This window comes from Cloeon dipterum, chromosome 4 (assembly GCF_949628265.1).
Source record: "Cloeon dipterum chromosome 4, ieCloDipt1.1, whole genome shotgun sequence".
Taxonomy (NCBI): domain Eukaryota; kingdom Metazoa; phylum Arthropoda; class Insecta; order Ephemeroptera; family Baetidae; genus Cloeon; species Cloeon dipterum.
In genome coordinates this window covers 12104385-12131764 of record NC_088789.1, presented here as the reverse complement: position 1 = coordinate 12131764, position 27380 = coordinate 12104385, and the positions used below count along the sequence as shown (strand labels likewise).

General features: G+C 39.3%; 1 protein-coding gene across 2 annotated transcripts; it reads left to right on the top strand.

The window, feature by feature from the left end:
- The first annotated feature begins 23102 nt into the window (after positions 1 to 23102).
- Positions 23103 to 24867, top strand: LOC135942586 (poly [ADP-ribose] polymerase tankyrase-2-like). 2 transcript variants are annotated; one of them, XM_065488768.1, is made up of 5 exons: positions 23103 to 23486; positions 23863 to 24116; positions 24176 to 24232; positions 24341 to 24497; positions 24566 to 24867. In XM_065488768.1, exons 1-5 carry the CDS (start codon positions 23138 to 23140, stop codon positions 24658 to 24660), a joined length of 912 nt encoding a protein of 303 aa, XP_065344840.1. In that variant the 5' UTR covers positions 23103 to 23137; the 3' UTR covers positions 24661 to 24867. The 2 variants fall into 2 exon arrangements, with proteins under 2 accessions (XP_065344840.1, XP_065344838.1); XM_065488766.1 differs by having other exon boundaries at positions 24341 to 24501.
- The last annotated feature ends 2513 nt before the right edge of the window (positions 24868 to 27380 follow it).

The following is a 27380-nucleotide window of genomic DNA, read 5'->3' as shown; positions in this document are numbered from 1 at the left end:
GACTGATGCATATTTAAAAAGATTGCTCTCTGCGTCCCAAGAGGCGGTTACAATATTACGCCGCGCTGAAAAGGAGAGTGAATACTAGTGTACACACAATATCACACACAGAAACTCCATTCGTCCGACGCAGGCACTCTTTTTATCAGGCGTATTATTTTTACCGCGCGCCAACGCACAACAAAGAGGTGTCTCGCGTGATACTTCTAATAATAAAATCGTATCATAGTGGGTGGTCGCGCGCGAGTAATTTATCATCTTCGCGTAGCACTACTGTGTTTATACGTATATAAATGCATAATAAGTCCATTAATGATAGCCGCTCGGCATTGTGTGTTGATACGCCAGCTGCTTTCATTGCCGCGGCAGCAGTTCGACCAAATTAATTTTGTTTCTGCCTCTTTTTTCATATTGTGTGCCTCGCGCACCCGACGCAGCGCCTCCAACCCTTTTCCTCGCCGCAGCTTTTTTGTGTTCAACTCGTCGGCTCCGGGTAGTTAGTACTAGTTCAAAAGTGGAGGTGTAACTTTCCTTTTTGCCTCTTATCTCGTCTGCAGCCCTCATTAAAGCTGAGCCACGGGCAAACCGCGCTAATTTGATTGTCAAGACCTCTCGTAGCTCCCACAGTGCAATAATTCTGCTCGACATGTGGCCTCCATGTAGCTTCTCTAACGCAATGAATTAAATTTATTCTACTCATCTAGTTAGTTATTTTAATGTGGAATCATTTTCATTTAAGGTTACTTTTGAAACAAACTTGGAAAGTTAATAATTGAACACTGCTTACATCCTATTTTAATATAGATCGACTTTAGAAGCAAAATGAAAAAATCTAAAACGTTCAATATTCATATAACCTACGAGGAACATAACGGATAGTTTCTTGGAAATATATGTATTTTTTTAATTATATTCTTTGCGTTATATTGGTATGCAGAAAGATAGGATGGTTTAACCATAAACTGGAATACCCAGAATACCTAATCATTTTGAAGCAAGTTTAAAATAATATCCATAAACTTTGATATAGCAATTGAGGAGTTTTTTGTAACATTTTTTTTTGAACCTCTACTTAACACATCTCGTGGGCTAGGAACTCACTGAGTTCCAATAGCACCGCTGAGTGGGCAACAGCGAGTGGCCGCAGAGGAGCTTGGGCACAATGTGGCCGCATCTTTTCGCCTCCCCGCACTGAGATCTTTTATTAAAATTCCAGATATTTTTCTAAAAGCCGCTGGAAAAGTGCAAAAACCAGCAAGTGGTGAGCCGGCACCGGTGCATCTCCTGGACTGATGAGCATTTCGAGTAACTGACTAACCACCTTTTGCTATATCTAACATTAGGCAGCCAGAAGATCCCAGATTTCCTTGGCACTGTTACCAGTAGGCTGTGGTTAAAATATTTTGACATAAATCTGATTTTTCTGTAGCATTTATTTTGAAAAAGGTTTCATCCTATTTACATGTATTGTTAGGGGTTGCTCGTGATTTATAAGAGACAATCGTAGCGTTCTTGCCGGTGAAACAAAAAAGATTTATGAAACAGAGGGAGAATCTCCAGTTCATTCTTAATGAGACGTAGCAAAGCACCAAGTCCGAGAGCATTGTGCAGAGAGATATCTTCAAATTGAATTCAGCATCTACGAAGATAGAGCCAATAAAAGCGCAGTTAAGATCCTTCACTGCACGCTACGCCCTTGATTGCAGCCCCTTTAAAAAAAGAAACAGCAATCTCTGCAATGTGACAAAAGGCGAAATAGAAGATCATTTCGCAATAATCTGCGAGTAAACAAGCGCGCAACAGAAAAACGGAAAAGCCGGCGCTGAAAAAGAGAAGGCAGCAGCGCAGAAACTGGGACGCGAGTTTTCTAAAGAAAGTTCACGTGGTAATTAACTCGGTTGAGTGGTTTGAAAAGAAACTCGCAGAGTGCAGGGTTTAAAGAACATTTGTTGTGATCGCTGTTTGTTAATTAAAATGTGAAGCATCGTCGCTCAGAGATTTTCTCGGATTGCTGACTTCATAGTCACTTTTGAAAGTCAATCTGGGAAGTAATCAACAAGTCGAAGAAATATTTTCTGCTCTCCTTCAATTAAATTCCACGCATACCAGACACAAATCTCATCTAACGTACCATTGGCTTGAGCAGTTCTTAGTTTATAAATTATTGAAATTCCACTTAAACAAAGAAAACAACGCACCCAAAATTCAGATTTGTCTTGACGTTGATCTCAAACGAGCTGCCTCAGATTGTCAAGCGCTAAAAACGAAAAGTGCGGAGTGAGAGAAAAAGAAAGGTTTTTGCGTCACGCGTACGTGTATTTCCCGGATTGTAGAGCAGAACCTGCTGCTGCCAGTTTGCAGCTCCTATAATTTGAGAGTCTCTCAAGCAGCACGTAGGAAGAGAAGAAAAAAAATGTCGGAAAAACGAGTGGCAAAACTAGTTTGCGCGAGCCATTATTATGAATTACAAACTGAGTTTAGTCATGGCATATTTGCCACGAGGCCGTCCTGGCAAAAATTGCGCCGACGACACGCGCGCGTCTTGCAGCCACTGGCGGCTGCTCCTTTCGCCAGGGAAAAATTAGTTTGCTAGCGAGCGAGCAAACCCTCTATCGGCGTACGACTGCAAAAAATCTCGCCTTAATAAGGTGTCAGAGGCAGAGCCTGAAACTTTATTAGAACTTTCAATATCGCCTGTCAATGCATTTAATGTCTGTGAGATATATTCACCGCAGCGGCGCGGCGGCGACGCGAAAGCAAGAGGTTGCCACCGCGCACTGCTTGAAAGTTTTTAATTTATTTCTACCAGTCATCATGCTCGCCGAGAGTTCTGATCGAGGGTTTGGTTTATAATTATCAACCCTGCCTCTCGTCAGAAGCACTATCAATATGAAATCAACTTTCGTTTGTCAAGCACGTTCGTGGAATTTTCAATATCTGCAACAAGCTATTCGTAAGGAATTTGCAGTGATCAAATCTGCCGACATGACAAAAGAGCATGCCCGGAAACTTTGAGTAGCGTTTGGTTACGTAATATTCGAGGCCTCAGACAAAGATACGACAGTGATCACATTGAGCCTTATTTCCCACATTGAGCATCAACTTGGAACCGATTTTTATTTTTGTAGCAAATACAAAAATCATTGTTAACTACAAAAAACTCACTTCAATTGCAATGCTGGAAAATTAATGGGCAGAAAATTGCATCACTCATCGATATCATCAAAGTAATAATTTAACTGCAAATCAACTATGCACGTTATGTCTTGTACCTCGATCTCCAAATCACTGAATCGGAAGACGATGTCTCTATAGCAGCAATGTTTTGGGAGAGTTTTTTAAGACGATATTTTTACCATTCAAGTGCGTGATTCCTATTCATTGACTTCACCTGTTTGTGAGCATTCATCTCCCCCTTGCCTATTCACGCGCACGTCGAGCAGTAAAATTTTATGCGGCTTCCCTGGTGGCAGTGCGCACTAACGGTGTCAAAATAAACGTGTTAGAAAAATCTTTCTCCACACAGCCTCCTACCATTTGGTCGGCCTGGGGCGTTATTCCAGCATCCATGATTTCGTCTCCACTGGCTCAGAATCGTACACCCACCGAATCACAGCTAAATTATTCCTCCGACTTGTTGTACTGGTTGAGGAAATCTCGCTGCTCTCGCAGTCTTTTGTGTTTCGCGTCCGTACGCACCAGCAGCAGCGGCAGCGGCGGCGCTAAAGTTTTACTGCCATCGGGGTTGCGCGCGCGAGTGTGCATTGCGTAGGGGTACGTTGAGTCGTAAAACGCACTTCCTTCAAAGCAAGCTAGCTGCCAGGCAGCAGCTAGGACAAGTTTTGCACCCGCCACCCACTCGCTCGTTGCGAAACACGTCGCATTGATGATGAATTTAGGACAGAGCTCGTTGATAATTTGATACCAAGTATATACGAACTGTTCCAGCGCACAATCAGTTCACTCATGCAAATTTAGCTCATCATGAGCAAAGGCAAAGAAAAAAATCACTTTATGAAGGGTTCTTAAAAGGTGAAATTGAACAAAACACCAAATTTTTATGAGATTAGTTGGTGAGTATTTCATTCAACGGATTTTCTTCAAAGTCCATTAAAGAAGCCCCTCGAGGAATGCTTTTCAAGGAGTGGGCAGAAATTTATGCTGGATATTTTCCTGGTTGAAAGAAAGTCAAGAGTTTATTTCTATACTAGTTTCCGCTTACTTTTGAAGCCTTAGCGCATGAGAGTTGTCAAGAAAAAATGTCCTGATTTAATTACTACAATGCCCTCAAGTTGCTGGTGAATTTTTATAATTGCATGCAGTTTTTTCTAATATGCTTTCTAAGACTTTATCGTACGCGGCATTATTTTACAGCAGCTTATGGTAAGCATTTAGCGGGGTTTGGTATAAAACGGATGTCAGTGGAAAATAGAAAATAATCGAAAAAAAATGTTGATATATACCAAACGATAAGGAAAGTTTTGGTTTTATTATATAGGCTAACTCATAAACGGGAAACAAGGAAATGATATTAGTAGCAAGATACTGTTCATGAGATACTGTTTGCTTTTTCATTCCAAACAGTCAGCATTAGATTAACCATCAGACAATGGAAATTTTAATTCCTTACCTCCAATTCGGAACATCAAAATAGCAATGATTTAAATTTCCCGTGCTATCATGAATCGTTCATTTTGAAAATATGTTTCGAAAAATAATAATTGTGATATAGTTCAATATAACATAGCATCAAACTGGTTCCTCTACTATAATTCTAACGGAACCTTTGTTGGCAACAACGGCCCTCTAATTTCCAATTTTATTTAAAGCCTCCATTATTATCCATTATTATTGTTTTGAATTTTAAAAAAGGGTTTTGGTTGAAATTTATCAAAGTTTTGCTGTCAAAAAATAGACTAAACCAAACACAATGGAACATACTATTATTACAGCATAAATGATTATACATATGATTATTAGCAAAAGTGTGCCTTTCGTAACAAAGAAAAATAGTTTTCATTCCAACATCCTAAGGTAGAGAACAAATTACTGTCTATTTTGCGCATATAACGCCGCAGAAGAGCGTAAAAGCATTTGAAGAGTAAGCTGAAAATTAATTTTAAAGGGGGCTATGCGCATCCACGCCGTAATAAACCGAGCAAGGGAGCGTCCGGGCGCGTGTTGCAATATTATTTAAATAAGAGATGCCAGAACCGCGCGCGTCGGCCGGCGTCGCCGCACCAGCAGCCGGGCTGGAGATGCGACGTGTAATAAACTTGGAATTAAAATAAAGGTGAGTGCGCGCGTGTTCCCGGCACTAAAAGTCACACACAGACGAGACGGATAAAATCATCAAAGTGAAGAGCTAGCGCGCGCGACACACTCTGCGAACCCTGCCTCAGTCAGCCATGCTTTAACCGACCAACCCAGCGACGCAAAGCGGTGCAAAGACACGAGATGAGCTTTCCCTCTTGACGAGACGAATATTCGCACTCTGCAGAGTCGCACGCGCACTTAATGGAGATGTACTGCCGGTGCGTTTGCCTAATCTGGTTTGCCGGATAGTTTAGCGGTAAATAAGGGCGCCTGCTCTCAAACAGAAGAGACGTGCACGTGCATTTGCTTAAGTAACTGCTTTTGCACTTTAGATGCCAAATAGTTGATGCTGGGTAGTAGTTACACAGAGGGCAAATGATTATTTTGTTATAAGTCCTGAGATTCAATTTCCTTAATCGTTATTCACTCATAACAACCGTTTGGATCTCTCTCTCTCTCTCTCTCTCTCTCTCTCAATTTTTACAAGACAAGTTAAAAAACAAACATAATGACATCGATTTTTTTATAAATAATATTATTTGCTATATGTATTTCAAATTTTCCCAATCAAAATACTGCAAATGATTTTCTTTTAATTGTGTTACTTTGTGGCAGAAAATTTTTTTGGTTAATTTTTAATCTTAAAAAATAGAAATAATTATGATCTGAATCTCTGAGTGCACGCAGATTCGAATGGAGCAAAAATTCCACGATCTAAATTGCAATATTCATATTGATAATGACGTTCAATTAGCTTTGGATGTTTCATTAAGCAGCTACGTTTACGTTACAATTTGAAATTTCCGGCAGAAATAACTGCAAGAGGGACATTCTTTCGTACCCCAATCTGTTGGAAGGTAATATTTCACTGGTTGTTGTGCAGGCAGACGCGCGAAATTTTCCCCCTTTTCTGCGATTTAGCTTGCAAGTGGCACGACACAGTGGCGCAGGGCGCGTGAACACAGTAGTAGCAGCGAAAGCGGGTCGGGATGTGCAAATTTGGCCAGACAATGGGTGAAATATTATTTGCGCGCCGCCTCACGCAGCAGCAGCATAGCGGCAGCGGCTAAAGCTATTACACTAATTCCGTTTACAATTATTGCATACATTACGGCGCAGCTCGTATAAATCTGTTGTAACTTTTTGTCTCCATTATCAGCGTGCTCCCTTTGTTTTTTGGCTGGCGAACATTTGTATCTCTCGAGTCGCACAGGCCGGGCGGGCGGGAGGAGGCTGGGCAGCCAGTGCACATCTTTCACACATGCTGCTTGTGTGCTGTGGCGTGGCTTTTACAATGCGACAGTAATTTTGAGCAAAAGTTGGTGGTCGGTTGGAAATCGAGTTGCCACAAGTTACTAACTCAATTAGCCAACGGTTTGTTTTGGCGAGAGGATCCAACTGCGGCTCTCTAGCTGCTAGCTCGTACTCTACCCTTTGAGGTCGGCACACACAACTCGTCCGCTCACTCACTGAATTTATCTCTTTGAGCGAGCTGTGCGGCAAAAATAAATTCGGCTTTTGACTAAGGACCCTGGTTTTTTTTCGCGTGCGCAGGCCAAAAATCCTTTTGTGCCGCGCCGGTCGAAACTTTTCGGCATTCGAACAGCGTGAAACGGCTTTGTTTCAATCAAATTCCACGCGCGTCCCGCCAGGCAAGGTGAAATAATTGGGGAAAGCGTGAAAGCCTGCCAATGGTGGATTCAAACACGGTTCGTTTGCTTATGAGCTTGACTCTGTATTTTGCCACTCCGATTCCACATACGGAAGGGTGGTCGGATACTTTGCGTTTCAATGTCCGTTTTTATATATGGCACTCTTTCATTGCATGTTTTGCGTGTAAATATAATGACGAGCGAGATGAATTTTGCAATACACTGTCACTGTTTGCTTCTCCGCAGCCGGGTAAACTCTCGCGATGCGCAGGTTGCATATCATCGTCCGTCCAGGAAAATTTTGCTCTTCACAATTATTCGGAAAATTATTACTTCCTTGGCATTTGAATTTAAAACGAATTTGACTCTTAAGAGTAATTATACAATGCAGCATATATCATTCTCTTAAATTATTTTAACAGTCATTTTGATCTCTGGTTTAGTTACTTCAAATGATCAAATTTTCAGAAATGTCCTCCCTTGCTATATTGCTGCACTGCAGTAGTACAGGTCGAAATTCCGATCTTAGAACCTAAAAATCCAGGAATATGAATCTGGCAACGGCAGCTGACCAAATTAAATTATTTTAAACTGAAAAAATGTCTAAACGTTTCAGCAAACGTGTATTTCATATTATTTTTGACAATAAAAGACAGGTGATAGTTCCAATAATTATTGTTAAGAAATACTCATCTTTCGCGTGACTTCCCAAAAATGCTCTTTCATTTAAATGTGGATTTTTCATTAGTTCAATAGTTCTAAAAGTATTTTGAATTGTATCGCAATTCGATTTCAAATATATGTTACTAATTTAACTATTTTTTACTGAATTCTTCTAATTTTTAGCTTACGCTTTAGTAAAATATGTTTTCACGTAATAATAGCACTTTACCAGGAAAATGAAATGGCAGCTCAAAAAGCACAAATAATTTTTTGCTCTTCACAAATAATTTTATGCATGTGCAAGTTGCATTGCAGATTAAAACGCTCGAAGTTCACTACTTCAAGTATGCCGAGTTGGCAAGCACGCTGTTATAATAAAGTAAGACTTGGTAAACATTTTCTGTTCGTTGGCTTCAAATGTATTCAAGCCAAGCTAACATTTAATTTGGCTCAGGAGAAGGAAAATTATCTATCTGCACTCAACCTTTACTTTACCGTGCAAAAAACCCGACGTTTTCAGCCGTATTTGCAAATCGCTAGGGCTGTAAATATTTTTCATCGAGGTTTTCCTGTAACAAAACGCTACATGAAGCATCATTGAAAGTGCAAACACAATTTTAGACTTGTAATTTGCATTGGAGTGTCCTCGGGGTTGTGCAAATACTATCAAACCAAAATAAATATCCGCGCGCTTGCGTGTGTACCTGTGCGTATGCGTCTCTTTGTTTGCGAATTTCACCTTAAAACAAGCGCGCAGCACTGACGCACACGCCACCCTAATGGTGCTGATAATTGATCGCTTCATAATTGAAAACAAACAAAACAACCACAAAATATACGCTCTTCCAACACGCTGCTGTGTCAACTGATGTGTTGTTTTTCCATTCCGATTATTGTAGTTCAAACTACTCTGGGCGTAAAATTTATACAAATTTAGATTTAAATTTAAATAGAAAGTGTATCTATTGGCAAAGCCCAAATATATCTGTTGTTTTCCCGTTCAAATCAATTTAGAAATACTAAAAATATAAAATGCGAAAATATTAAAGATAAAAAGTCTTGCCGTAGTGAAAAGTAGACAGAAATTTCATCAACGGTTGATCCTAAACTAGATACGTTTATAACGAATATTTTTTTCATCCTGGGGCTAAAATCCCTCTCATTTATGTATGTATCCAAAATATTTTCGTGACGCATAAAAAAGTAATTCCCTATACAATAAATGTCACGCTGCTCTCGCTGGTGCGGTTTCCAACTCAATATATTTGCCGTTGTTATTTATGAAGGTCGTTAAAACTCAAGCAGCAAAAGCAATTGTGGAAGAAAAAGAGAGAGTGAGTTATTTTGAATATTTCCTCTTTTCATTTCCAACCGGCAATAATAGAGTTTTAGGATGACCCCTCCGCGCGGCCTTTTTATAAGGGGAGCCGCGACGCAAAGGTGTGGGCCCCCCATGGCGAGAGGGTTGCTGCGATCGCATCTCGCTGCTTGTTTTACGGCACGGCTGTTCCTTTCAGATTTATGGAACATCGAATTAATTACCAAGAAATTAAGGCGCTTAATTGATTTTGCCACCCAAACTCCAAGATGCCTTTTACATCATTAGGGAGATGCGCTACCATGGAATCTGTTGCTGTGGAAAAGTTGTCTCGAAAATGGCTCCTTCTGTAACTGACAAATTTATACGTTTAGACATGATTTTCTTCGAATGCCGCTTTCGACAAAGACGCTCTTCCGTTCTCCTTTATTTAAATTATTTTATGAAGTTTACATATTGAACTCTCTTTGATATCTTAAGCAGAAGACATAACTCGAAAAAATTACTTTGTTCGTAAATTTGAAACCTTTTGTGGACCGGCAGTATATGCCCCCAAACGAAACCTAAAATCATATAAAATGACTTCGGGAGGACAGTCTCCATCAAATGCAGTATTTTTTGGAGTCATTGGAGCAGAAAAAAAGGGGAACGGTTGACCGTGGGCTGTGTATAAATAATATTATAAAAAGAGCTGCTTTCTGTGCCGCTTGTAATACATACAGTTATGTCCTTGCAAACATCACTGTCGCTCTCTTCGCAATTTACGCAGGCAGCAGCGAAATGAAAACAAGTCGCTTGAAAAAAGCAGCAAGGCCAGAGACCTGTTTAAAGTTGTATAGAAAAGACGGCCGTGTTTTATGCAATCCTCCTCCGCCGCTGCCAGATTATGAGTAAATCTCTCGTTAATTAATTTTTCCTCGCAACGCAAGGCAGGTTTAATTTTGTATCTCGGCGCGTTATGATGTTTAAAAAAGCGACGCTTGTGCCCGAGAAAAGACCAAGTTGCGCTTGCTCCGCGCTTTTGCTTCTTCTTGTATTTTTATTTTGCCTGCTTCTTGACTTTTGCTCCTTCACATAATCTCTCTAACAGGCTTGCTCGCAGGCAAAAAAGATCTCTTCTTTATGTTTGCAGCTCACCCAGTGACATTTTTCTTCTTCTGCTCCTTGTTTTTCCCTCTGCTCCTATACTTGCCGGCAGAGTGCGCTTAAAAATCCAGCGGAAAAGTCGCTGGAAGCGGACGAAATGAGGAAAGAGACCAAAAAAGTAGGAAAATTGTGGTGGCATAAATTTTTAAACATTAAAATACAAGCCTGTATTTTTATGGCATTTCATACGCACGTAATTTCAATTTTACGACCGCGTGCACATTGGCTCGCATTATGAATTATTAAAAATTCCTCGCATTGTGTTTTTCGGCTGTTCGGATTTAGTTAGAGCTAGGTGTTTACTGCCTTTTACGGCCATTCCGTTAATAAAAATTAGAAACACCCGACAACAACAACATATCCAGCGGGAGAGAGCAGCAGCGTGCATGTTTTTATTTCGCCGCACATTCACGCTCGCTGTGATTTATGCCTCGCTAAATGCTAGCTCGTTTTTTCCCCGTTTGCCGTTGGCTGCAGCGAACGACAAGGAAATTAAAAAGATAGAGGGCGTTTTGTGGGGAAAAAATAATAAAATATATATATAGAAAAATCCTCAAATGGCAGCCAAGTTGCTCTCTCGGAATATTTTCCCGGATGTGCGCGCTTTCCCCCAGCTCTCTCGCTATGGCAATGTGTTTGTCGACTACTACTTGTTATATTACACTCGCGATGCACGCTTGCATGAAAAAGTTTAATATCTTTTCTGTCAATGCGCGCGCCGAACCCAACGAGCAGAGCGAGGAATTTCCATATATTATATGCAACTCCTGAGCTTCGCTATTGACTAACCCAACCGGCTGTGCGGTCATTCTTTTTTTTTAATACTGTTCTGGTATTTTTTACAGAGGAAAAGATTATAGCTCGCTCATTTAAATTCTTGTTCAAAAACGATTGGTTAAAAATAGACACATATATGCGGTGAGAGAGCAATTTTTCTCTCATTTCCCGCTCACACCCATAAATAGAGTAATAATTCTCACCGTGATAAAAATAGCGTACAAGCTTTGAATTCCAAAATTTTTTTCTCTTTATTCACATGGGCAAATTTCTATCACACTTTTCGTTAGTAATGTTTGCATAGCTTATATCAACGTCTGCCACATTTACTTCGCCAATTTTTAATTTGTATTAATTGCTGTCAACATATTCCGCGACCTATATGCTAAGTGAAATAAAAATTCGTTGCATTGTGGAGTGCGTGCCGTATTTAATTCATGACTTCTAGCAATGCTAACTGCAGCAAAACGATGAAAATGGCCGTGTGCTTAGTCATAGAGCACACGCCTATTACCCACAGCAAAGAGATTAGCGCAGCTTTGTTTTGCCTTTTGTCTCCACACAATGAAATATTTATAGCCGGCATTATTTATAAGCCCAGGGCAATGAACAATTGCAAATGGCATTTTGTAAGCTGTTTTGTGCTAATTAACCTGATGCATGGCAATGCAAAATGAGTGGGGAGATAATTAATTATTCATATTGCGAATTCAGTGAAAAATTAATGCCGCGAAAGATTGAGGAATTTGATGCATGATTTGAAAATTAGTAATGAAGCTATCATGGGGGTTCCTTAGGATAAGTAAACTGCTTTTTTCTCAGTTCATTGTCAGCAAGTTTCACCACTGTCCATTTTTGTGAAATATTTCGTATTGCTCATTCATTGCGTTCTAATAAAATTAGTTTACATATTAACTTTGAATATAAAGTAGGTCTCGATTGCGATATGATTTTATCCAAAGCAATCGTTAAATTTTCTGCTCGACTGGCTGGAAATTATAATCTGAATCATCTAAGCCGGTAAAAACCTGAGTCTTTGAGCAGAGCTTATTCCAATAATAGATTTATTGGAATAAAAAGTGCAGCAGAGGGCAAAACCTAAAAGGTTGTGGCGAATTGCACGGCACGTGCGGCTTAATGAGAAAGCAGGAAAGCTGCGCTGCTCTCTGACGATAGGCACACATGATAGACGCCGGCGTGCAGCGGCGCGGTAGGCAAGTCGTGGAGATGTGTGCGCGAAATTCAGCGCCTGCAGCGGATCCAGGGCCTGCAGATTAACACTCAGCGATCCTCAAAGGGATTAATTGCGAGTGTGTCTGCGATTTTTCCACGGCGATTCGCTGTTTCGCGCGAGTTGTGCTGCGTGTTCGGCTGCCTTTGCATCTTCACTCCCAGCAGCACTCGGCGGAGTTCTTGACGCCCTTTCGCGAACAAAGTATATGCCCTCATCCCTGTGTGTGTGTGTGTGTGTCTGTGTGCGCGCTTCAGCTCTTGAAACCGCAAACTTTTCTACACGCGCTCGCGAACCGCACCCATACACCAAAGCCATTGTTTAAACACACACGCGAGGCGAGGCAGCGGCGGCGGGCGGAGCAGGCGAGCAGCACCATCTTCTTCCCTTAACTTTTTGTTTATTTATTTTCGTTCCACATTTTACAACAACAACTTTTGCTTCAAAAACACACTCGTATGCTGTGCGAACGCACACACGAAACTTGCATATGCGCGTATAAATTCCGAATTTTCGCAGCCTTTGCTCTCGCTGTCTGTGGCGTGCTGCTTGCCTGAATAATTCAAAAATTATTATTCCGCTGCTCCGATACGCGCGAGCACTACTTTTCCACAGCAAAAAGCGTGTAAAACAGAGCGGTGTGAACCCAAGGACGTGAACCGAAACAGACAGCGTCTGAATCTTGGGAGATGAGTTTTTTACGTCTGCGAAAGTGGAACCTGCACTTTTGACCTTTTCCTGCTTTTCCATGAGGGCGTATAGACCTGGGAGGCGAGGGAACGCGCGTCAAATGCGAAACTAAACACGACGGCTGGCGATTACAAACAAATCAGACGCTCGCCCAGGGAGATGCAAGCGAAAAATCCGGCAAGAACACTCGCTGTCATAAAATCAAACAGTGAAAAACGGGCTACATCAGGTGTTAGTGCGTCAAAAGCTATAAAAATGTTTATTTGGCCGGTGACCGAGGATTGTAAAATTTATGACTCTGGAAATAAAAAACAAAGATGTCTTTTACGCAAGAATATCATACTGAATTACATTAAATGAAGCATGTTACTGGCTGCACAACGCCGTAAAAATCATCGAGAAGATGAAAACCATCATGACAGCAAAATTCTACTCGTTGTTTTTATAGAGCAGTTGGTTGTTAGTTCAAAATTTCGCCAGGGCCGCCTCTAAAAATAGGTTTTCACTTTGATTGTGAGACAAAAGGATTATTCGCATTATTCGTACCCATTCATCGCAATTTTTAAAACCGAGCAAACCATCACAGCGTGTTTTGCTGTCGTATGCGCGCGTTTGCCATTGAAAAGAAGAATAATCTTTTGTTCCAGCCCTTTTCGCCGCGAGATGTGATTTACGCAGTTTGCAGCTGGAAAAGCTCACTTTGGTCGGAGCTCAACTTTTATGCTCGCCCCCTTCCCTCCACCGCTATTCTGCTGCTGGAAGTGGCGCTTTGATTTACACTGACTGCGTTCGCTTTTAATATTTCAGCCTGACATCCCCTTTTGGGCTAATGTGCAAATTGCATTTCACTGTGAGATTGCATTTCGTTTCATGCCACAAAGTGCAGAATGCAAATGGCAAACGAGGTTTAAAAAAATGAGGTTCTATAGAAGTGCATTTTGGGTGGATAAAATCCACTTTATTCTTATAGCGCTGGAAATAAGTTCATAAGTTTAGGCTGCAACCGTATGAATAAGATATCCATTTTAAACTTTTTCAATTTAATTACATTCTTCAAAAACAAATTTTTAATATCGAAAACTTACCAAAATGGTTATCAAATTTCTTTAAAGGAAAATTAAAGGAATATATGAAAGGAGGGAGGAAAATACAACAAAGAAAATTGAATTTCCAATCGCATGAATGAATGCTGGTAAATATTTAAATTTAGTGATGAATTTAGTCGCAAGTTATTTGGAAAGAGTGCGAAATAAGTCCTGCAATATCGGATGAACAGCAGAAAACTCCGTTTTTTTATTTTAAATTTTTTTAATTTCTATTATCTATATTTTGGTCAGTTGCAGGTTTCAACAGCAGGACTAAGCATTCGTGACCAATGATACTTTGCTGATTTTCCACGGCCAAGGTTTCAGAATATTAATGTCCTTCATTTACCCGATTTACCATAGTGACAAGTTTTCATTACTTCTTTCCCCTCTCTGTTCATTTCTTTTTAGGTAATTTACCATTCCCTCCCGTCAGAAACTAAATTGTGCTCAAGATCCCAGTTTCCCAAATATTGTAAATTATATGTGATGTCAAATGTTGTGTAGATTTAATGTAGTGTGGGGCTTGAGTGTTTAAAGTAGTGGTAAATTTTGCTACTATTTTATCCGTGAGTTTCAGCGGTTTGTTCGCTAACACTACAAATACCTTATTTCTGCTAATGTGATTTTCTTGACTTTAAATGTTTGTAAAATATTATGACTTATTTTGGAGAAACAAACACGAATTGAATTGAATTGGAATTGCCAAAATATTCCACATCTTGGACAGAAACTACAAGAAATTTATTTTTTGATTGGGAATACAAAACTCATTATTTTTCTTTGATTCTTTCTTCTCACAGCATATAGACATTCAGCAAAGAGATAATTTATTGATAGCTTATTTACACGTAAAATGGAGCTGTATCTTTGCCATTTTGTGCAACAGAAAATTTCAAACCTCTTTCTCAACGAGGAAATTCACTGACCTCCACTTCATATCATAATGCCGATATCGCGCACGTGCTTTGCAAGCTCCATTTAAAATAATGAATTCTCCGCGCTCTCCTTTTCGTTCGCGAAAAGTGACAGCAGACGCGAAAAGTTTCTCGCTGTTAGCAAAAAGTGGTGCACAAAAGTCTCTTTTCTCTTGGCTGACTCTTTTTGCCTCTGTACGTTTAGTATGAAATGTAACAACTGGCTGCTTTGCGCTAAAATCTGTCACTACTTTCGTCCTAAAAATGATAATAGTAAAAAATAACGGAATGCAAGCTGCTGTCTTCGCTGACTCCTACCAAAAGCTAGCACAATATTTGGACATTTTGTTCCATAGAAATATTATAAAAATACTTGGATTGGTTGCATAGTTAAATTGTTTGTGTGGAGAGCAAAAATGTTCATCACAAACGAAAATTTGTAAATATGCCAGTGCAAGATAAATGATCATATCTTTGAAAACCCCTTTCAGACTTTTGCAAAGTCATCAGAACAATAAACAGGGGGAAAGCTATTATGCTGGAGCTCACGTTGCTTAGTTTCCTTTTACATCATTGTTGCAACAAGCCTTACAAATCGATCATCTAGTTTCAATTGAAAAAAAAAATACAATCATGCAGAAATTTTGATGTTATTTCAAATATTCGTCAAAAAGGGCACATATCAACCTTTCACAGTGCACATTCGGTCCGATCGCAGCCTGTCGTGGGTGTGGATCGAAAATTTGAGTAATTTAGTGCGGGCAGCGAGGTGGACAGGCAGGCTGTCTGGTGTCCCTCTGCTGCTGTTTCTGCACATGGTGCGGCCGGTTTAGTTTTACATGGCGCGCGTGTAAAGCCCAGGTGTGTCTGTGTTTGCATACGGAGTGGCGCGAGACTGAATAAGGAAGCTGGGAAACCTCAACATCCTCTCTGGTGACAGCGCAGCGCGGCGGGGTCGGCTCTACTTGTGCATGTTTCCTCTCTCGCACCGACTAAACACATACATGCACACAGCGAGCCGGCCGGACATGCACCCCGGCCCTCCGTACGCTCTGGCTGGACGTACACATCATTCTCCGCTGACGGACCCAACATTCATTCCGTTCGGTCGGACGGACGACCGCTCTCTCGCTCGCTCGCACTCGCCTCGTGCTGATGCAATCGCAATCGATGCAGCCGACACAGCCGAGGACAATGCCTCTGGGGTGTGCGCAATGTTTTCCATTTTCCTCTTGACGCGAATACGTTTGCATACACAGAGAGACTTTCCAATTTATAGGCTGATCGAGTAAACGGATGGTTTATTATGAGTTTGAATAGGGAAAATTGAGAAGTCTTCCATGCAAGTATTTGTTCTATTTGATTACTGTAATAAATTAAATCATTTTAAAGCATTTATTGTAATTATATGTTTTAATTTACAATACCAAATTTCTAACTAAATAAAACTATTTTCCACCCATTCCACTTCGAGATTTGATCACCATTATTGGACCGAAATTTGGAAATTGACACATTGACACTATATAAAATATTACTTTTTGTTAAATTGAATCGAGATATTAAAATAAAACTTGCACTAATTTAAAAGTCGGTAGCAGCCATTTTGCCATAGTTCAAATGTTCCCAATTTTAATTATTTTCAATGATCAATTTAAATTAAAGAGTTGAAATTTGCCCATTTGTTTTGATTAAAGGCGACAGTTGAATATGCTTTGCACAGTTGGCTTCATATTTAACTAAACTCGGTTAAGAGGATATTTACAAGACAATAAAAATTAAGATTTTTCAAAGTTCTTTGATAAGTTTTTTCCTCGACGAGATCTCTCCAACGGTGTGCGCCTTTTGATGGGGATGGGGATTCTTCTCCGTACCAAAATATAATACGATTTATGTAGGCAGACAGCGTTCCCTATTTGCTATTAACCATCAAACAAACCTTGCAGCCCATTTTCTTTAAACATTTATTTGCTAGTAGATTTCAGCTCAAGCTCAACCCTAAAAAATAGTTTATGAAATGGCAAGAAGAATATTTCGGGGCATTCAGTATAATCCCTACCGTGCTATTGTAATTCTGATAAAAATGTGCATTATTTCCAGACTTGTTTGTATGGTTTCACGTGCTTGTCAGTCCATCAACAAATAATAAATAGTGTACGCGCAATTAGCGCGTATATGCATTTCTAAGGTATTATTCGCCAGCGAGGATGTGTTTATGAAGCTCCACAAGCACCCTCTCTATAGCTTGCGAACGTGTCATCGAAAGCTGAATTACGTATTCCTCTTCTTACGCAAACGAGTGCACTCGGAAGAGTTTTGCAAAATGCAGTTGACAGTACTGTTTTGTTCCCACAATCTCCAACGCCAAACATTAATCGAGAAAATGCCGCTATTATAAATTTGTATTGTTGGCTTTCCTTTTATCAATCTGTTGAGGAAACCGCAAGGATACAAACAATGAAAAAAATAAACTCGCTTGCTGAATTACCTCGGTCCAAAGTCAACAATAGCTCGGGTGATCAGATTCCTGTGGTCAAGAGATTATTTTGTCTCATGTAATAGGCGCGAAACCTCAGGTTGAGTGCCAATGAGGGTCTTCTCAATCTAATCACCTCTGGAAATACACACCTCACTTGACGACACAACAATGCCCGCGCCGCTTTCATCTCAAATTAGCCAGCATGTATGTAATTTGATGAAATTTGCGGTGTTGTTGAATGTGCTACGGAGCGATCGCACGGCCGCCGCAATAAGCGAGCGCAAACCCTTCCATTGTGATCCTGTGCTGCTTTTGAGCTCCGTGATGCTCGCCTGTTTTCAACAGAATACACGGTAGTAGTAGCATTACTATTTTGCACGGCGAGAACCGTGTTTGTGAACTCATGTGTAGATGCGCCTCACTCTCTGCACAGCCAACCAGCCTAACGTGTGCAAAATGCAATTTACGTGAAAGCATGCATGACGACGCGCACCATTATGCTCCTGTGCTCGCGTTCGCCAGTGCAACCGCCACTTTGCACTCGAACGGAAGCCTAATTGAAAGTGTGACGCTTGCTGCAGTGATTTTTTCCCAGCCCCAGATGCAGCTTCGAGCAAGAAGCCTACTTATTGTGGAAGCAATTACGCAAGAATTGCGTAAATAAGCAATTACGTTTTGACCTGAAAATTTTTCTTACCATTGGGAGCTCTTAAAGCGTTTGAACGATATTTACTCATTTACTGTGCCTGTTCATTTGCTCAAGAAGTAGTCGGCAAGGTGGTGCAATCGTGTTTTATTTCCTTGTGCTGTGCAGCGATACAACAAATTATTAACTTGTTACAATATTAAATATGGTATTTTATTTTTTTATTTCAGGGTTGAGAATTCTAAACATTTTTGTAATAAAAATGCTTCTATATTGTTGACAATTTCAGGTTATGTCATTTTTTAGACTGTTTCTAGGCCCATTAATATGTGACTCAGAAGTCCTTATATTGTGTTTTGTGCTTGTTAAGAATCTATTTAAGTGAATAAGACGCACACCATGATGAATATAATAACCATATTATCTTTTCTACTAATTTATTTTTTTGTGACAAGCGAAAACAAAAACATTTCAAGAGATTCAAATTTTATTTTCCTGATTTTTTGACTTCTTATACTTCAGAAACTAATAACTTTAATGCTGGAGTTAAATAAATCTGGAAAAGTTTATTATTCGTGGAAAAAATAAAAATGATAGGAATATATTCCCACTCAAGCCTAGCTCAACTAGCAATAGCATGTGACCATCAAACATCAAGCAATTTTACTCTGAATAAAACACACCAAAAAGGTTTTTCAAACGTGCAAAACGTGCCTAAAACCCTGCTCTGCGCGCGTATCCAATTATAAACTTTACGATTTCCAGTTATCGCCTTTGTGCGTCGGCATTCAATCTTTCGCAACTAATAACATCACATTTGCTTTGAAATGATCGAGCCGTTTTCCCTAATGTGCGTAGGGTGATAAAATTTTGGATATGTGCGACCGCCTAATTGGACAAAATGCAGTAAAAGAGCGTGCCATAAAACCTCTGCCAAATGGAATTCGCACTTTTACAAGCGCTAAATTAAAAGGTCCCAACAGGCTGCAAATTGTTTATTTCCAAATATTAAATTTGAATGCCTGGCAACATAATTTTACAGCGCAATCAATTGCAACGAGGAGATAAATTCAGTGCCAAAGAGACGTTGAAAGCGTACACTGTATGCTTCTTAGCCAATTAGCAGCATTTATCTCGTTTCAATGTTATGGTATTTCTCTAGAGCTCGCAAGCGGAGCAAGCAGCATAAATCGAATACGCGCCGTCGAGAGGGCACAAAAAGCAGTTGCTTTCCTCGAAACATTTGTCGTAATTGCATTTCATTGTAAGCACCGTCGCCATCAACTTGCTTGTAAACATTTAAATAAGCTTGCTCTCACACACATAAAATCGCTGAAATCCAGCAGAGAGACGATGCGCTCATGAATGTGCATCCCGTCCCGACTGAGTTCCTTCTCAAGTCACGTCTTTTTAATTAAGAAGGGCAATAATTAATTAAAAGCCCCATGCTCGTCGTCATAATTATACCAGCGTGCTTTTCAAATTAGTACGGATTCTCTCATTCAGCAGTGTTCGTTTTGTGTGTTTTGCGTCTCGTGAGCTGAAATGAAAACGTAGACTCCCCGGCACCGGCAGACGAATCCTTTCGCCTCAACTCGAGCGTCTAAATAATCTTACGGCAAGCAAGAGAGGTGCGCGGGATTATGATAATTACTAGTAGAAAAAAACGAGTTAGACTGAGTGGTCTCTAAACAGCTGATAATTTATGGTAGTTTGCAAAGCAACAACCCTATATGTAAGGAGACAAGGAGAGTAATTTTAAACTATGAATAATTTGTCTTGCGGTATGGAAAATTGCTAAAGTCTGGCTCAAAAGTGATAAAAAAATAAAACTTACGCAATTTATTCCGCTTACAAAACATTCTTGATAAATAGGTGTTAGTTATTTGCCGCCAGATGTATCATATTGGACCTAACGGCGTTAAATTTATATCTGATTGTGGGTATCATGATACTTTTCAGTACGTTTTTATCCAATTTAAAAATAGTGGAATTCCAGCTATAAAACGACGCAGTCCTCCTTAATGATATGAGAATAAGCGAGTGAAACGCCGCGAGCGAAATGCATCTTCGGCAGACAGCTCTGACTGAGAAGACCGCAACTGACTTATCTCAGCAGGTAGGAGCAAGAGTAAAAAAATCAAATCCTAACGAGAAGAGCAGCTACCCCCGGGATCCCTGCGGGAAGAACATTCCGCTCATTTTAATGTTACAGACCAGCGACGTAGAAATTATAGGGCTCGTCGGCTGCACTCGTTGCCTGCGTATGTAGAAAAGGGAGGAGCGGTGAATTTCCACTCGCAAATGACAAGGTCCTCATCAAATATTGTTTTAACCGAACCAAGGTCCATTTTGGCTCAAAAGATTCGTAGAAATCGCGACATCAATTTGCAACCACTTCCCAGAATTGACTCATCAGAAACTATTATATATTTCGATAAATTTCTGCATGTTTTATCTTAAAGCAGTAACTCAAGTCTTATTTTCTTTTCCGCTTTGAAGTTTTCCTTTTGCAGGATAAACACGTTTGCAACGCAGCAGTGCTTTCCTCTCAGTATAAGCAAAAATGGCGTATGAATCCTTCAGGCACGAGTGCACACGTGCAGACGCTTCCCCTGGGCAATAATTAACCATACAGAGATCTCCTGTGCTCATCCAGGTCTGCAGCGTGTGGGCATTATGTTAACGTGTGTGCACGCGAGTCTCTAGGTGCATTATGTCCGCTTGTGCACCATGCAAACAGTCCATTATTAAACTACTTAAGCCCCGCACGGAGAACAATATATTGCGCGGGGCTCTCACAAGGGGCACTGCCGACCTGCAGCATGAATTTATGCTCGCAAGCCTGCTGGCCGTGATTCAATAAAACAAGGCTGCCTTCCAGGCCATTCAGATTCTACACGGACCAGTCCAGAAATCGAAATAATTATTAGCAAATGACTTATTTTTACGGAATCCTATATGTTGTTAAAAATGCCAAAACATTATAATTTCACATTTCTTCTCTTGACGTCAGTGACAGATACTATTTTTATTAAATACAACATGTCTAGAAGGGTGCCAGCATAATGCCCCAACATACTATGTCCTAAAAATTGTCCTAAAACTTAGCAAAAATTTTGTAGGTCAATATTATTGGATCCTAACGCCTAAATATGGGATACTTCTCAATATTCCTTTTTTCCAATTTTTAAAGAGCTCAATTATTCACGTGATCATATAAATTTATGAAAATGCGAAATGCGTTTAATTTGAAATTAATTATAAATATTTTTAATTTGAAAGAGGTGTTCGCCAATTTTTAAAGTGTTGAACGTCTAGTTTGGGCCCATTCCGACATTGCATATAAGTGAGAATAAACATCTATGTATAGATTGCCGAATGCAGCATCTCATTTTTGCATTTTTGTTTTTTCCCATTAGTAATGTGATGTCCTCCCTTTTGAATTTTTTTTTTTTAGATAGTCAATCACAAGCCACACGCCATTGGTTAAATTACGACAAGAAAGGCGATTAATACATTTTCGGTTTTATCTTAACACTAAAAGTTCAACAATTCAATTAAGTTAATAATTTGTCATCATAGGGCTAGTTTTCCAGTGAAATCAAGTTAATATGAGTGCTTTTAAACATTGCCTGATTTAAATTTTTGGATAATATTAAAGGATATTGTTGGGGTACCTAATTTAGGACAAAATTTTTAGAACCTAATACGTTTTAGGATGACATACTAAGATTTTTCGTTTAGGATTTTTACGGCATAAGCTTTATGACAATGTATGGCACCCCGCTTAGTAACACGCTATAAAGATTTTAAATTTAATAGTAGCAAAAAAACGGCTAAAAATGTTATAAGACTTTTCCACTATCTGTGTTAGCACCACTCAAAACTTGATATCTTGATATATTGCAAACCAATATGCCGACTGCAACTTGCGACTGATAAGCTTATCAGAAAAATCATTTGGACCTTTTAAATTGCCAGATTAAAAAATTAAACTATGCCCAAATCACAAATTACGCCTGATTTGACTGCGAGAGTGCCTGGTGAGTGCAGAGAGCTGTTAATTATCTGCCCACTTGTGCTTAATTGCTAGTTAATTCGCTAAAGGTTTCTGGCGGCGAGGGGGCGAAAGTTAGTACGACGTGTCCTTTGTCAGGACCGGCTGCGCCCGAAATGTTAATTGTCGGCGGTATCGTCATGCCAGTAATGCAATTATGCCTTGTGCTGAGGCTCGGCAGAGGGTCAGTGCGGAGACGAGAGCAGGGCCGGCCCAGATATTTCAGGGGGGCGAAAATAAGAAGACCTGCTGCGGGGGCATCAAAGCACAGCAACCCTCTCAAGCTGCGGGGCTCATCTGGCAAACGCAGCTGGCCTCGTTGTCTCGCTAATAGGCAATTGCAATTATTTAATATAGCGCTCCGCTGCGCGTGCTTCCTGAATTTAGTGTGTTGAAGACGTAGTTATTCGGTCATGCGTGATTTCACCTTCAGATAAACAAATTTTTATACTGTTCTATTTTGTTTAATTGATGTTTACTCTCCAATTTTACTCGTTCGTACGGCAGATTATGGAATTTTACCGATTAAGAATTAGAAAGATTTTTAAATGGGAAAATAGAGTCATCTTTGTTTTTTAGTTGACTAGATATCAATAAAGCGTTGTGTGCTTGAGAGTTGCAAAAAATTTTGTAAATTAAATGAAATGTCATTCAAAATATGTTTCCATGAAACATCAATTTTTATAATTTCCAAACTATAAATAATAAACGCTCTTTACCTTTCGATAATTAAATCAGAATTACTCGAAGAAAAAAACGAATTAGCGTTAAAAATACAACTTTATTTAATTCATTGTAACTCTGACAGTGGCAAATTAGAAATATTTTTTTATACTGTATATTTGACAAATAAGACACCCTGCTCTTATGATAATTTTAAAGATGCCAAAAGTCTCATTTAAAAAGTCTTTTTGCGTGCTGGTTTAGTAAATTGCACATTCAAACGAAACATCCGCGCGATAATCCCCACCATATAATTGAAAGTCTGGCAAATACCAATGGGCCACGACACTAGATCCCTCGGCAAGAAGACTTTCTGAATAGTTAGACTTACTTGAAAGTCCAACACTGACGGTATATTAAACTAATAGCGCGCATCCGTATCATTCACAGCAGCCCACTGGTCGCGGTAAGCTTTACTCGACTCATTTCGCAAGATGATGCCGTCCACGCCTACGACTCCCAACCCAGACAATAGTGGCTTGCAAGTGAACCTTGTCGGTCCAAATGAAGACAGTTACCGAACCCTGGAAAGGAAAATCAACGATGAAGTGAAGAAAAATGGAACGTCGCCGGTCGAACGCATTGAAATCCAGCGGATGGTGAAGCTGGTTGATAGCAACCACTGGAGGTGCTATAGCCAGCGCCGCAATGAAGTGGGACAAGAGTTGGGTGGCAGTAATTTCAATCAGAAATTCCTTTTCCTGACGTCCCCTTACGTTGACCAGATTTCTGTCTATGGGATTGATATGGCAAGAGATGCGATTGATGGCACCTTTGGCCATGGTAAGTTAATCTTTGAAGTAAGACTTTTCTAAAAGACCGACAATTTTTTTAACAAGAAATTTTATTTATTATTTAAGTTCAGTAATAAAATTTCTAAAAATTTAACAAAAACTGCTCTTAATTTAATTTAATGCTCTTGTACATATTGTGGCCAAATTTAAATTTGATATTTTCCCGTGTTCATCTTCATTAACACACAATACAGCAATATGAGACTTTTCGAGAAGCTAGACTTTTACTTAGACTTGATAATTATTACTGATCGTTGTGAAGCTTGTCGAGATTTGCGTTTGAATTCAGTATTAAACAATTAAATAATTTAAAACCGTGAGCTACATATTATTTGGTTATATATTTTTTTCAATTCTTTCAATAGGAATATACCTTACCCAAAGCGCGTTGAACGCAAGCCGCTACGCCTTCAATTCAAAAACTGGCTGCAGTGCCCACCAGCATACCAAGTGCACGACCTGCACAAGAAAAATGATTGTGTGCAAAGTTGTTCTTGGCAAAAGCTACAACAGCACTGGCAAAGTCAATCATTCTGAGCTTCCCAGAGGGTACCACTCGGTGCAAGGTGTAATTAAAGGTCATCCTTCGGACGTATTTGTGGTATACGACACCTATCAAGTATGTTCTCCTTTATGTGTAGCAAAAATCCGAGAAAAATTATTTGGTCATTTTTACAGATAATTCCCACTTACTACGTCGAGTTTACTACTTTCTTCAAGCAACGAGGAGGACAGGTAAAGATTGAATGGAGTTGGTATTATAACATTTTTGTTTAAATAAAAAGCTTACGTAGAGCAAAATTTTTAAAGTTTAATCTTTATAAGTAAAAAGGAAATTTTCAGCCTGACAGCAATGGATTTGGTCGTCGACAGGGAAACACATCAAGACGTGGCGATCCAGCACGGCAAAATAATCAAGGAAATGGTCTTGTAACAGCCGCAAGCCAAGTGGTAACTACACTTGCACCCTTAGCACCTGTGCTGATTGATACATTTCTCCGTAGGTATAGTAGTACAAAATTACTTAAGAGAATATGAAATCTTTTATAAATAATTATATTTTTTCAGAGGTGGCAGAGGATCAGCAGTACCAAACGCCAATTTTAATGTACAGGGCACAATTCCAGTGCTTGGCTCTGAATACAAACTCAGCTTCAGTTTGAATTAAATATCTATCAGCTCTACATCTACATGCAAGCACACTAATATCATTCTGCAGTATAATTATGGGATATATTTTTTTATTAAAATTTGGCAATGTATAGGGAAAACAAGCCCTACAGAACCTTTTATGACGTTTGATTTAAACAGGTAATTTTCACATGGTAAATCAATTCATATAATAATTCTTAATAAATATCCTAACTGAATTACTTTTTTTCTTTTGGTAAAATGACCCTCACAATCACCGCTTTTCAATGACGTTCAAGCCTGCTGCAAAATTAGCCCGAACGCGCTTTTAATGAGCACATGCAGCAGTGAGACAAAGGTGTGTTCATTGGAGGGCTAATAATTGTTTTATGCGCAGCGTTCACATGCATCTTCAATAAAATACGACTATGGCAGCTGCACTGAATGCATTATGAGCCGCACAATTAACGCGTTTGCAGTTAAATATAGAACTGACGCTGCGCTGCTCATTGATTCTTTTGTTCCTGCCGAGTGATCCATTTTAAAGCAAAATCCTTTTTGTGTGTAAATAAAGGTTATAGCTAATTATTTATGCTTTCATAAGTCACAGCATATAAAATGTTGAGCTAATTAAACAAACAAATGATGACTTTTGATATAATATATTTAATTATCTCAAGCAGTTTCTTCGTGGTGCTAACAAATAAGGAACTCTCAAAGATGACACAATTTCCAAAACATGCTAATTTTTTTACATGAACATTTTTGGAACTTGAACAGAAAATTAATAGAACACAGAAATTAGACGTGAGATTAGGAACGGTGAATATTTTATGAGTAAATTATCTATATTAAATTATAAAATTACGTTTAAACATCGAAACCGTCCCTTTTCCCGCACAGACCAGATTAAAATGTGCAAATAAATGTGTCACTTGAACTTTCCAATTTACATGTTCAATCCTGATTTATCACTTTCTCCCCCAATGGCAAATTGATATCCGCGACTCTTCAGCGAGCAATAAATTTCCAGCTTAAAACGGCGCAAATCTTATTAAATGGCTCTAAACTCAAAACAACAGAGCGTGGCGCAAGCGGCCGCCGAAGCTTCCCCTCGAGGGGATGCTGGGAATGAAAGCGTCTAAAGGTGAACCGCCGATCGCGGTGATGTCATTGTTGAGCTGCACGTGCAACAATGCGCCCATGTGCCACGACAAAGCGTCAAAATACAACTGCTCCACAAGGGAGGCAGCAGCCGACAAAGAAATTTTCGGCTCTTTGTGCCACTGTCGCGCGCTCGCGATTTTCCCTCTGCGTAATAAACAACGCGGCCATTATTTGGGCGTGGTATTTAATTTACAGCACTTGTTGGGAGCTGTGAAAAGTAGGAAGGCAGTGAAAAGAACGCGACATACGCGCGCCCCGCGCGGCTGATGAATTGGCGTGGCGCATTGCAATTGCTCTGCACAGCGCCGGGGGACGCTCAAATTAATGACCTGCTTGTATTTTGGTCGACCAACAATTGTTACCCCCGCAAAATGAATCAGGAAATTAGTGGCCCTAGGGAAACGCTTTCTGTTTTTGAGACCAATCATGCATGGCCGGAAATTTGGTGTAAAAATATAATTATAGTCTGCAAGAAAAGTCGAAACTAAAAGCTTTGAGATTTTGGAAACTATTCAGGCAAAGTAGATTTTTAAATCTTAGAAACGCTTATATGTCATGGCCATTCAGTATACAAAAATTTTTGTGATTGTTTTTTTCTACTAATGATAATTGCAAATTTTGCAATGCCATTTAACATTATATTATGGGTCTAATGTGTAAATCATTTAAATCAATCGAAGAGCAACTCTACAAATGAACTACAACGAAGGAAATTTGGTATGTTTCAATCTAGCGAGAAGTGAATAGTGACCCATTTATAGCCAAAATTTATCTTTACCTTGGGCAAGAATCTCAGTACTTAGAAAAATTAAAATTCTGGTTTCATCAAACATTTGGAAATTTTAAACGGCTAGCAATTTTTTTATCTAAAGTTGATTCTTCTCGTCGTAATTTATCCAACAGAGTGGTGGCTGATGAGGAAATTGTTTTCTTCTGTCGTAAAATAAGTCAAGATTTTTTGTATAAGTTTTGCCACTTTATAGGCACACAAACTTTGAAGCTGATTTTTATCTATAATTAAATTTTATAGCTGTAGCTGTAGCTGTAGAAAATTTTCAAAGTAAAGATAACTAAGTATCTTAATTTGTGAAGTAGGGTTTCACTTTGATGACAAAAAAATTCAATCCAAATTAAATTTTAAATTGTCTCATTAGTATATAGTAAACAGAGACAGAGAATCAGCTGTAGAATAAAGGAGCAGAAAAGAGGAAGACTCATTGACAAAAATACGAGCACATTTCGAAAAAAATACGCACTTAGCATTTTTACCGAGTGACAATAAATTGTTTATTTGAATGATTGGCAATAAGTTGGCAAAACGTAATTGTGTAAACTATGTATTTCCTTTTGTCACAACCTCCTCTGGTTACACTATACTTGTGCGCACAATTCCATTACCTCTTTCCAATCTGTGATATTTAGCAATATTTAATTAGTTAGTTAAAATGTTGACACTCAAGGTTTATTTGTTGTTTTATTTTGTTGCGATTACTTCTGCAGTTGCGAATTCGATAATTATACAAGGTTTTATATAAATAATCAAGTGCTCATTTTCATTTTACAAGAGCTTGCAAAAATAAGCATT